The following is a 13,496-nucleotide window of genomic DNA, read 5'->3' as shown; positions in this document are numbered from 1 at the left end:
GGTTGCGATCCGTTGCCGGACACGGAAAAAGACAAAAGACAAAAAAAAAAAAAAATTACTTCTTACTTGTTTTTCTTGTCTCTCTTATTGGTAACTGACACTTGGCCCAGCATGTTCCCTGCTGTCTTTTCCTATGGAATCCTTCCTATGCAACTCCTTCCAATTCTATAGAAAAAGTGGGGAGGATCAGCTTGCTCCTAGAGCACATCTAGACCACTGATTCATCACTCTTTCTCCACTGTCCTCTACTTAAAGTTTATTTGATTCCTGTTGGTTGAAAAAGACTTAATATACAGATGGGGGCTGTTGGGAAAATAGAATAGTTTGGTCAGGGCCCTCGCTTCAGGTCCAGTTGTGTGTGATTCAGCATCCTTTGTTAGCAAATTGTGTATGTGGGGGTGGAGTTAGTGCACATGTGCGCCAATGTATCTTTTTAGTTTTGTTGCTATTCTTGTGTTCTTTAGTGAGAGTGAGAGAGAGAAAGAGAGAGGGAGAGAGTAGTTTTAGTGAAGCAAGCAGGTAGGCGTTGGCCTCAGGCATCCGCCCGGTGCAGCCATGCTTTCCATCCTATGTCTCCAAGGACCATTTGGCCAGTTACCTAGTTCATAGACCTACGTGTGAGGGGTCTGGTGACCATGCCTGGTGTGTGAGGGGTCTGGTGACCCAGCCTGGCATATGAAGGGTTTGTGACCCATCTGTGAATGGGCTTGAGGAGTCTGGGAGCTCCAGACCCAGCCCTAGCTCAACAATCGACCCAGTCAGTGCAGGATTACTGGCAGGTAAAAGAGCCTGACAACTAGCATGGTTGCCTAGCTTTACAACTGACACTGTGAACAGCATTTCAGACATTAGCAGTAGAGCCAGACAAATTGGCGTCATTATCAGTATTACGACATGGACCGAGGGCAGCCCCCCTACCTGGATGCAGGCAAGAAACAGAGCACACGTGAGGTCCTTAGGCAGGAGCTGAGGGCAGCTCCCTCTTCCCAGAAGCAGGCAAGAAAGCAAACCCAGGGTCCTAAGGCAGGGGCTGATGTCAGCATCCCCAGGAACACACCAAAAACATGACTACCATGTGGTGGCCTACCATAGCCACCACCAGGCACAGCTGCCACAAAAGCAGCAGACACCACAGCAGTAGTCACAGCCACCATGCAGGCAGCCCACTAGACACTCAACTACATTGACACAAGGAGAGCCACCAGTAGAGACCAGAAAAAGAAGAGGACATCTCTCACCTCAAAACCCACTCCAAAGTAATAGAAGAAGCAACTGCTCTACCAGATGGCCAGACATCAATGTAGAGATAGTATAAATATGAAAACCCAAGAAAGTATGGCACCACCAAAAGAATACAGTAATTCTCAAATACAAGACCCTATAGGAAAAGAAAACCTTGAAATGACTGAAAAGAATTCTGAGCAACAATCTTAAAGAAACTCTCTGAAATAGGAGAAGACTCAGACAACACAATGAAACAAGAAACAAAATCCAGGATATGAAGGAGGAAATTCACAAAGAGATTAATACCTTTAAAAAATGCTGCATTTTAATATAGGTGTTTACAAGTATAAATTTTCCTCTCAACACCACATGAGCCCTGCATCCTATAAATTCTGATATGTTGTGCTTTGATCTTAATCTCAGCATCTTCTCTAATTTTCCTGTGATATTTCTTTTTACCCATTGTTTATTTAGGAGAGTGTTATTTAATTTCCACACATTTGTGAATTTTCTAAATTTCCTTCTGTTATTATGGTCAGAGAACATATTTTCTATAATCTTAGTCTTTTTAGATGTATTAAGACTTGTTTTGTGGCCAAAAGTAAAAAATAATTTTTTAAAAACAGAATATAAAAAAAGATACAGATGTGTTTTAGGCTGCAACTGATCAGAATATAAATGCACAGTAAATTTATTATAAACAAGAACAAAATTATTAACCACGATAAGATATGAAAACAGGAAATACTTTATTTGGAAGCAAACTCATTACTTATAACCTTTACCTTTAAGTAATAGTCTAGAAAAATAAGGGGGTTTTTTGGTTTTTTTTTTCCTTTTTGTCTTTTTTCGTGACTGGCAACGGATCGCAACCCTGAGTGTCGCGCCCGCACCGGACCGGGACCGGCCACGGGATCGCAACCCTCGGTGTTGCTCCCGCACCTCGCTCAGCCAGTGAGTGGCCGGTCTGTATGTGGGATCCGAACCCTCGGCGGGAGCGCCGCCGCACTTCCCAAGCGGCGCACTGTAGCAGTGCGCCACCGGGCCGGCCCCTAGAAAAATAAGGTTTTTAAACCATATGATGTTTATATATTAATCTGCATTAAAAGTTATTCCCTGTAATTGTCTTCAATAGAAATTATCTGTAGATTACATAACTAACCATATAAAATGAATATAGAAATAAGTAAAATATTCTCAATTGTCCTAACAACTTACTATACTTTATATGCTTCAAAGAAAATGTAAAATCCTTTAAAAGCATGATAAATTTTAGAAAGACAAGTTGTAATTCACCTAAAAGAAATTTTATTACATACTGTTAATATAATGAGTAGTAAAAACATACAATGAGCCATGTTTTCTTTTATAAAATGCTACAAAATTGAAGTTTTCTAATTAAACCTGTAATACCTAAATGCCATATATAGTAAAATTTAGGCTAATATGGTTGAAATGCTAAGTAAAAAGAGAAACTGTAAAATCTTTAATGTATTATCAAAAATAATTATGGAACTTGCATTACATTTTAAAATGAGATTACTTAAAATATGGATTGTAAGTTCTTCTAATTTTCATTGAAACAGATTTAATCTTGACAGGTGAGTTGTTTTTGGTCCATGTGCCCCATTGAATTCCAGTTGCGAGCGATTTTCCAGGAAAGTGATGAATGCCATTTAGATTTGCTAGACCACACTGGTTGTACCACCAGCCTGTGTTGTTATTGATGTGACTGCAGCTCTTCACAGACTGACCATTGGCCAAGCATGCAGGGCGACATCCATCATTATCAACATCTGATGTGCTGAAAGGCATTGCATTTTGGTTATCTTCTTTTCTAAGGCCCCGGAATGCATCACCTGGGTAAAATAGATTTTTTTAAATGACAGAATTTAAAGCTAATTTTCTTTGTTTTAATGAACTGTTACCAGCCTATTATGCAAAAACATTGCATCTACAAATAAGGTTTAAATTATTTTTATATTGTTTATTACGTTGAAAATCTCTCTCACAGATTGCAATGTGCCAAAATCCAGTGATGACAGGCAACATGACAGGCATCTTCAAAGAGATATTTGATATAAAAGTCATAATCTGAAATGGAAGCTTGACTGTATAAACAAAATGAGACAATTTAGGTCAAAAATGATGATGTACAGACCTCTCACACTTTGGGGAGACCATGATATGCTAGTTGAAAATTTAGGAGAAAAAATAATTTACATACAGTAGGTTTTCATACCACTGCTATTTACATCACTTTAGACAAAGAGATATGAATGAAGTAAAACCTTTACCTTTAAGAAACAGACTTACAATTGCAAAAGTTGTTTGGTTTTATTTAGGGACTATCAAGTTTATAATATAGAATACTCAATGCCTTCAAGAAAAATTCATCTATGAGTTTACTCCTGAGATGCGCATTTTCTTCATGGCTCTTCACATGATATGTACACTAATTGAACAGAGGTTTAAACAATACCATTTTTAAAGGTCTTATATTAGACATTGTGTGTGTGGTGTCCTTAGTAGTCACAATCTCCCTTCAAAGATTATCTTGCCCAAGACAACTCAGTTATAAGTGGCAGGAGCAGGAGTCATACTTTGTTTTATAAAGCTCCCTAAAATTAAAAGATTCTAACTACATCCATATACCTACATTTCACCTATATGTAAACTTGACTAACATATTTGAAACACTAACTAAAACAGAAGCTATGTAAAATCTGTGGAGAAACCAAGGTCCACATTTGTTTCATTCTGCTTCTGAATGTTTGGCATCTCTCAGGATAAATCTTTTGAGGAGCCTGAAGAACTTCATTAGAGGTGCTGGCGTATCCTATATCCCAGTTCTGCTTATTATTAACGTCTCTGACTCTGCACTTCATGGAAAACAAAATACACACATTGCAGGTATTTGCAGACAGAATATAGTTTTCAACACCCACACAGTGCAATATCTTTCAAAAGTACAGATGAGAGAAACAACAGCAATGGAGCATTGCCTAAATTATGAGATCAGTCCATGGATAATCTCTCTGGATAAAATCAGAAGAATCATACATCATATGTATGGGCTCCTCAATGGATTATATTTAACAACTCATTTCAAAAATATATACATAGGTCTATTTTCTAAAAAAATTGTCTATTAAAATTCACCCTTCATGTTTTCTGAGTGTAGAGAACATGTCACTTTGATTTCTCTGAGAACCCAGAGAAATTTCTCTCAAATTTCATAATCAGGAATATTTGTGCTTCTCATGGAACATCTGTGTGGCTCAAATGTTTAAATTCATATTTTTATTTTTGCTCTGAGCTCAAAGCCAAATTTGTGGCCCACCTCTGCCACACACTGGATCACACTTAATCCCTTGGTTTTATCTATGCTTCTATCCTTACATTTTACTAACACCTTTCTCTTTCATTGATTCATATATATTATGTGGTCAACATTGATAGTTACTTAACAACCTTGGTGTGAAAATATAGAATACATGCAGCATAGCAAAATTTGAGGCTTCCGCAACAAAAGATCTTCTGCCATTATAAACTTTATTCTCTAATTAGATCCTAGTCATCTTTTAGAGAACTCTCACATAAATTTTCCTAACATAGCATGTTCCATGTTTAGATAGTTCTTTATACTTTTAGAGATAAAGCATTGAAAATTCTATAACTCTTTAGAATTTTCCCTATATATCAAGATTTTAATTGCAGACTTCCACCTAATATTTCAAGCCTAAACTACCTCAAATGTCACAGATTCCAACCATAGTGGACAACTCTCTGTGCCTTGTAATTTTCATCCCTTTATGCCTTGACTCAAGCTGATCTGTTTGCCAGCATTCACTTGCCAAAAGCCTATCCATTCCTCCAAGACCAAATCAGTGGTTCTCAATTATAAGTATGCCAACATACCCATCTGGCTCAAACTCACTGAATCATATTCTGCAGGTGAATGCACTTTCAAAAAGCTTCCCAGATTGAATCTAACATTAACCCCTTGCTGAAAACAATCTTTTGATGAAGATTTCCTGGATGCAATCAGTTGGAATAATTCTCACCCTCTCTTTAACACCCCACACATTATTAGTATTCAGTACTTTCAGTGTTATTTATCTTCCCTTCTATAATGGGGTCAGATAAAGAGCTGGGAACATGTATCACTCTTTTTTGTATTTCTAACACTAAATATCACACATTATTAGTATTCAGTACTTTCAGTGTTATTTATCTTCCCTTCTATAATGGGGTCAGGTAAAGAGCTGGGAACATGTATCACTCTTTTTTGTATTTCTAACACTAAATATACATAATGAACAAGTACTATGAATAGCAACAATGGGGGAGTTGAATTTAGTATTTCTTAATTCAAATGCCTTTAGAATTTCAGCATCAAAATATAAATTTAACATCAAGTATTTTGAAGTTCTAACGAATTTAATTTATTTGAAAATAAGTAGATGCACCAAGATATAGTGAAAAGAACACTAAACTATTTGTTCTATCAACCTAGAATCTTGACCTGGCTCAGGTGTGATGATCTGGAAATCTTTCAAGTTTCTTTGCCTTTAAAGTGAGAAGAATGGAGATCATCTCTAACATTCTGTGACTTCTAAATGTCAGTCTCTCTGGACATGAAAATGGGAATAGTACCTTCCCAGCCAACTCCACAGGCTCTCTATCCAAAGAATCAACTAAGATCATATATGGCAAATTATCGTAGAGACTATAAAGCACTTTAAAATCATGAGATACAATGATCATAACAGAGTTTTGAAACTCAAGACTTGACCAGCTTTCTCATTCCTAATCTATTCTGCCATCAGGTATGTGTCACATATCAAGAGAAATGCATTTTTTTTAATCTTTGCCTAATATTGAGTCAGTTATACTTAAATGTTCTGGATAATTTCAGGAATAAAAAACTTACCAGCATTTCCTGAATACCGTCCTAAGTGCATTTTAAAAAATCTTGTTTCATCTTCTAGCCAAAAATTATCATATGATGCATAAGCAAATGTGTCATCTTCAGATTCCAAAGCCACATACAGCACAAAACTCGTATTTTTCTGATTTACTATATAAAAAATCTTTTTTAGTCCTAGCCAAAATTCTCCTGTAAAAAAAATGCTTTGTTTTAAAATATTTTGATACAAATTACAATAGCTCTTTATTATTGAATGTTTGCTGTTATTTACTGTTTAATAACTCTGAAATGGCTCACATAAATAATTAAAGGGACTGGAAGGCCTACCTCAAATTGTCAGTGTTTGCCTAATTTGCCAAAAATAAAATCTTTCTACTTGTCCTTCACTAGACTGGAGAAATGAGACTCTGTTTCATTTTTGTCTCCCCAAGTTAAATTCAAAAGTTTATTTAAGACTAAATAAAAAGTCAAGTTTTATCTTAAGACATATCAACAGGGAACCACTTGAAACATATGGTAGGGAACAAAATGATGTCTACCAACAACTGTAAGAGGTTTAACCTCCAATCAGCAGCTATTAAAGAAACATTTCTTGAAAATGCTCAGTGGAAATTATTATTTTTTTCTTTCTTGGACAATACGTTCAAACAAATACTTCTTTGTTATAATGCAGCTTGTCAACCACCTATGACTAGAAACATAATGTAGCAATACTGGAGTATCCCCAGGTTTAGGGTTAATATTTCCAAAATGATTATAGATCCAGGATGAATTCTAAAACTCCCTAATTCAGACTGTATACTTTTCGCATGCATATTCTACCCCACAGCTTTCTACCTCCCTCTACCCACCATGGCACAGCCTGAATGTGTACACACCTGCTCTGAAATATATCCCTCTACTTGAACCATGAAATTACTGAAGAAAGTAAGGGTCTAGTCAAAACAAACTTCAAAGAGTTAGTGGATAATGTGATAACATTCAAAATCTTAAAACTATAGCTAAGATATTAAGTCCTTCCCCAGGGCTTACACGGGCCTTTTAGCTACACACCCACTTAGAACCGAAAAGTATTCTGAAGAGGTACAGGAGGAAACTAGGCACAGTAAGATGAGTCTCAGGGCTCTATTTAGTCTCATGCAGTCTGTAACACTTCAATTTAAGTGTCCTTGCAATCTTTCCCCTCTACCCCAACCTCAAATTTAAAAAGTAACAATATATTTTCCTTAATCCCAAATCTATATATTTTTTTGAAATTCACCAAGTACAAAGCAGTCTCAGTTTGCATGAAGGATACCTGCCTAAAGACCTTATTAGTCAAAACTCTTATCATTTCCCCATAGAACTAAGCAAGGAAGTAAGGAAGATGACTATTCAAAGCCTATATGTTGATCTATGAATACTTAATTCAGGAGGCAGCACTCAGTGAAAAATTAGAGGTAATGCTAAGAAAACTACAAGTATATTAATTGCACTCCATAGCATGGCAGTTATCTGATTGTAAGCCAAATGCCTTCTAACATCATTGGCGTGCAGTAAGGTTTTTAGCATCAGGACTAATACCACCACTTAACCAAATCTTTGGATGACATTACTAGGGAGGTTAAAGATTTTAAATTATAACAACAGTAACTGTTAAATAGCATTAAAAATTACCAAAATCACTTGCAAAAGTTCTAATTAATATAAAATCCTGCAGGGTTCAAAATTACTGGTGTTTTTCTTTACTAGCAAAAGTCATACGGCCATGTGGGAGTAATATAAACAGATTTTACAGTTCACCTGCACACGTATCAAGAATTTTAAGATCTAGGAAAACCCTGCCCATTCAGTTTTTTTATTCTACAAATAATCAGCACGTGACAGAACTGGGTGCGGAGTAGATATTTAATAAATATCCAGTCTAGAATTTTCACTCATGTTACATTTCAACAGACATCTAAAAATAAATATTTCCAGATCTCAACTGAAGATCTACATATTTTAAATAATTTGACATATGAAAAGAGAGTGATTTAAGTCATATTTTGATATTCAGAAGGATTTTCTATTTTTACTAAAGATCTGACCAGTAGAGGCACAGTCTATATGCATAACACCAAAAAGACAAGAAAAGGTAGAGTATAAATATATAAAATTTGACCTAAAAGATCGCCAAATCCCTCCAGATAATCACACCACAACCTTTGGAAATCAATTATCCCATCAATTCTTCTCTGTATCACAGTCCATCCACCTCCTCTGTAATCCATGTCGCACATTACCTGCAACAGGCCCAGAAAAAGCCAAATAATACAGTATTATTTTCATTATTTGATATTATAAAACTCATGCTTCATCCTTAATCCTAGAGAATGAGAAGGTACTTCCACTGGAAGTTTTCAATGCAATTGTGTGCCATTAATATATTCATATTTTTTAATGTCTAGAAATAATAGTTTACTATAAAAAACAAACTTGTAATTAGCCTAATTGTAATCCCTGTATCAGTGATTTTGTAAAATACATAAGCATTTGCAGCATTTTAAAGTTATCCTCTTATGCCTCAACTCTATAAATATTTTTCAATTTAGTAATAACAGTACTGATCTGATGTGTCAGGGATGTATTTCTTTAGAAATTAACTTTTTTCTTTTAATTCAAACGCTGGTTTTCTTCACAATGTTAAATGTGCCCATGTGCCTGTCTTTGATTGCTCTTTTCTCCCACAGACCTGGAAGACTTGTGCTCAGACTGGCATTTTCAGACAGAAAGACATGATCTGTGCCCTCTCAGTAGGAGCTTATAAATGCATCTATTGATGCTGTGCAAAAATGCGCTTAGAGGACTCCTTCTGAGGACTCAATAAGTGACATAAGGAAGAAATCAGAGCAATCCTTCCCATCAGAAACTTCCCACACAGAGACAGAGAAAGGCAGTGTGGAGGAAAGGAGGGAACCAACACTTTCCCACAAAAGAGGTGATTATGCATCCCACTCTTCACAAAATTAGAAGCCTTCCTTTTCCACATCTGTTCAGATCCAGTTTTGAATCTGTAGGTGAAGTAACTTAGGTCGTTTTAAAGTTATTTCTCTCTTAATTTCTAATTTTTTGACATCTTGTTGATAGATTTTTAAAAAAATAATGGTAGTAACTCTACGAAGAGAAACTGGTAGTATGTCCTTAGAAAGAAGTTATTTCTTGTGTAATAAAGACTATCAATAAGGTGTAATATAAGTATCATAAACTTTCTTATGCACAAAGAAAAAGTACCCAGGAAAAAAAATACACACACACACCAGCTTCTCAATCTGCCTTGCACTCTAGTGATGGTTTTTTTTTAAATTATTAATTTCTTACACAATCACATAAAATTATTTATCATCAAAAGAAATTATAACCATATGTAGGAAGGAAAATTAAAAGCATTTTTAGTAAGCTCCAAGGCAAAGCACACCATTATTTTCTAATATCCATAAGCTAATTACAGTAAGTATTTATACTGGATAGTTGTGTCTGCTAAATATACTTCTGCTTACTGTAAAGAATATCACAAGATCTTTCACTAAATGGATTTACTTTAAAGAGTGTAACCATGGAAACTCAAACAGAAAAGTGAAAAAAAGACTCTTCTGTTTTTTCTTTGGCTTTTGGTTGGGGCATTAGGATTCTAGAAAAACAAAATTTTGAAACTGGAACTTTTACTAAAATTTATTTTTAATTTTCAAGAAAAAAATATTAAAACAATTAAAATTTTAACATTAATTAATGTTAATTGCCTCATCCAGGCAAGCAACGGAGCACACCTAATGTCCTGAGATGGGGGCCGTGGGCCGGCCCCACCCCTGCCAGCAAGAACGTCTTAGAATGTAATTATTAACCACATGTGTTTCTTTGGGGTGGTGACTTGTCTGCTCATGTCCTTCACCAAACTTCTGTTAAGATTTTTCTAATTCATTTTTAAGAGTTTTTTATGCATTAAGGATGTCAGTCTTTGTGTGTTAAATTTATTCCTTATCAATTGACTTGAAATTCAATTTGTGATGTTTTCCTTCATTTGCATGTTGAGAAAATAATTTTCTATCTAAACATAAAAAAATTAAAAATAAATAAATAAATATTCAAACAATTAAAATTTTAACATTAATTGAATTGATTGGATGTTTATCTTATTCCACATAGTAAGGGAAAACTTTACCTCAAATGGGTAACTAGATCCTTCCGGGTAGATTATATATAAACCACTCGGTGTTTTGGTGACAGAGCCAATGGTGTCTTTAATATCAGTGCAATCTAAGCCTAAAACAGTAAAATTAGTTATTTAGAATACATTTAAGACTTAATAATTTACTGCAGAGAATTAATAGTGCTATCTGAAATTATTATCATAATTTCCATTAATGATATAGTGGTTTTAATTTTTCAGAAATAAAAATGATCACAATTTTATAAATAAGGAGAAAACATACGGAAGAACTAGGATTAAAGAATTTATGCTGCTGTAAGCCTTCACTAATAATATCGTTGTTAGTGATTAGTGTTCTATTCTGTTGAAAATTTCATTTGGTATCAACACTTATTTAATATATTTTATAATTATGCATTCTCTTTTCCAATAAATGATACCTTTTTGGGAATCTAGGTTTATCTTAGGAGGCATAATGTGTAAAGAAAATCTACATTAATGGACAGGAGAAAACCCAAATGAATAAGAAGATTAACTACTATTGACACACCCTTGATTATTCCATTTCAAACTTCAGAGACTGATGATGTATTGGGGACCACTATTACCAATAGTCAAAGGGCAAAAAGGGAAAAATCACTTTCTTCACCATGAAGAAATTATGCTTGAGGCTAGAGTCTGCTCTGTTTACAATAGTTAGTACCTGAGAACTTCAAAAAGTTCATGGAAAATTGAATTAAAAGATAATATGAATCTTTTCATGAACTTTTTGGAGACCCCTGGTAGCACCCCATAATCACCCTCTTCAAAGAATTCATCTCCTAGAGACTATAAACACATGTATGTGGTTATAGATATTACATTATCTTGAAGATAGTCTACTCTGTAGCATCTTTTGTAAATAAAATAAAATAAATTCAACTCTTACAGTGTCAATTACCCAGATGCCTGCCTTAGAGGCCTAGTTCTATTCCTTACTCACAGAGAACCATAAACTATGTTGTTTAACCACTCGAAGCCTTATTTTTTTGATGTAGTATCAGAATAATAATGGTGTCTACTTCACAGTGTTATTCTGACAATTTACATAGTAAGGTATTATGCGAAGCACTTAGCACAGTGCCCGGCACACATTAATACACAGAAAATGTCACCTACAAAAAGTTAGCTATAAAAAAAATTGTTTACTTTCCCATTCATTTCCAGAAGACATAGATTTGTCACCTGTGTTCTGAATTGAGAGACATTCTGTAATAACTTTACATTCAGATATGATAGAAGTTCACAATGAAGGACTGATCTGGATTAGAAAATATGCTTTGTCACTACCATTCAAATAAATGTGAACAGATTCTTTAGATTCTCTGGGCTGCATATTTCTCATCTGATGATGATCATCATCGTCACAGGAGCCCTTATATTGCTTTTACTATGCATCTGGCAATATTTTATGACCTTTTCATGTATTTACCTTTAATCCTCATAACTTTATGAGGTAGGTACTATCAGTTTTTTTTATCAGGAAACTGATATAAAGGAAGTAGCAGTTCAGAGATTTGAAGCCAGGCAGTCTGACATCAGAGTCCCTGTTCTTAAATGCCAGGTTACACTACCAATCGAGGGGCAGTTATGGGAAATAAATGAGATACAATAAAATAATAAAACGTTTTTGTACCTGGCACATAGAAGATTCTCAGACACTGTTTATTCGGTTACACTACCAATCGAGGGGCAGTTATGGGAAATAAATGAGATACAATAAAATAATAAAATGTTTTTGTACCTGGCACATAGAAGATTCTCAGACACTGTTTATTCTTTTTTTTTTTCTAAGGAAAAAATAAAGATCATATACTAGGTCTTCGATAATATTTATTTGCTTGGAACTCTTTGGTATTTCATATCTGTAAGGTTTATAGCAAATTTTTAAAGAAGCTCAAGTCTCCAGGAATTAATATGCTATATGTTAGTACAAAAATGCTTTTAATTTATTTCTGTCTTAAATTTCTTGTTCTTTTCAAATTTTATGCCCCAATTTGAAACATTTCAAACAGGTCAAAAACATGTTTTACACATGGTAGGAATTCTGAAACTTCCTTTTTTTCTATCTGAAGATTCACTATTAATAAAATGTAAAAAGGGAGAATAAAGCTACATAAAACTACGCTATTTTTAGTAGATTCAGGATATGTTTTACAATCATGGCTTTCAAATAGTCAGAAAAGTTTTCCATTTTAGGAAAGTACACAGTACCTGTCATGTAATTTGCCTTATGGCAGTTATTAATTCTCCAATCTGTTACAGGATAGTGAGCTGTATTTTTTAAACAAAACTTTTAATTGTACCAACCTGTCCAGGAAAATATCAAGCAACAAAAGACAAGTAAATATAAAAGGCTGAAATATCAATGTTCTCACCATGAGACTGAACTGGTCTGTGAGGGAAAGGATCCAACTGTTTTCTAAAAACTTCCGTAGTCAAGAGGAGAACTCGATTCATGAGTTCATTAACCTAAACACACACATACACATTTATGTAAGTTTGTATTTGAACAAGCCTCCTTTAGCTAAATTCAATAACTGCTATCTTTAAGCCTCTTATAGACCCAGCTCTGAAATACATAGCAATGCCCATTTTTCTAGATTGAGTCCTTACTGCTTTAACAGAGCAGTAAAGGCATAGCTAAATAGCAATCATTAAACTCAGTAAGGTCTACCTTTCTAACATTGATTTTTACCCCTGTTTCTGCACTGACTGCTCTTGCAGATCTGTTCTTCATACCTTGCTTGAACCATTGCTATAGTTTCTTATCTCCTCCCTTTGTTCTTCCTCAATTCATCCTTCACACCAGCTATCAAATGGATTAAGTTACTTCCTTGCTCAGTGGTTCCTTGGTGTGGCATAATTTAGTTTGTGACTATTCCTTTAGTCTGTTTTCCTCCTACATTCTCAACCTCACCTGCCGCTCCACCCCTGCACCAACCCCTAGAAGTTCATTCAGAATGGAATGTCCTCCCCTCCTTACCCAACCTTTGTGACTTTTAAAGTGTTTACTCATCTTTCATGACTCAGCTCACAGGCTCTTTGCTCTGGGAAGCTTTCTTGCATCTTAGATTTCTCTTTTGTGTTTTTTTTTTTTTTTTTGGACCGGCCCCCCCCCCCCCCCCCCCCCCC

At 35.0% G+C, this 13,496-nt stretch overlaps 1 protein-coding gene across 1 annotated transcript in view; it reads right to left on the bottom strand.

The window, feature by feature from the left end:
* Positions 1–2,275: 2,275 nt before the first annotated feature.
* ANGPTL5 (angiopoietin-like 5) overlaps positions 2,276–13,496 on the bottom strand; it is a 17,017-nt gene continuing 5,796 nt past the window's right edge. The window contains exons 4-8 of the mRNA XM_008592601.1: positions 12,740–12,833; positions 10,335–10,435; positions 8,301–8,421; positions 6,161–6,346; positions 2,276–3,083 (exon numbers count right to left, since the gene is read on the bottom strand). Of these exons, the coding sequence (XP_008590823.1) occupies positions 2,764–3,083; positions 6,161–6,346; positions 8,301–8,421; positions 10,335–10,435; positions 12,740–12,833 (822 nt within the window). The 3' untranslated portion in view covers positions 2,276–2,763. The remainder of the gene's footprint in view (positions 3,084–6,160; positions 6,347–8,300; positions 8,422–10,334; positions 10,436–12,739; positions 12,834–13,496) is intronic.

This window comes from Galeopterus variegatus, unplaced genomic scaffold (genome assembly GCF_000696425.1).
Source record: "Galeopterus variegatus unplaced genomic scaffold, G_variegatus-3.0.2 Scaffold8088, whole genome shotgun sequence".
NCBI classification, from domain to species: Eukaryota; Metazoa; Chordata; class Mammalia; order Dermoptera; family Cynocephalidae; genus Galeopterus; species Galeopterus variegatus.
This window is presented reverse-complemented; position numbering and strand designations above follow the sequence as displayed.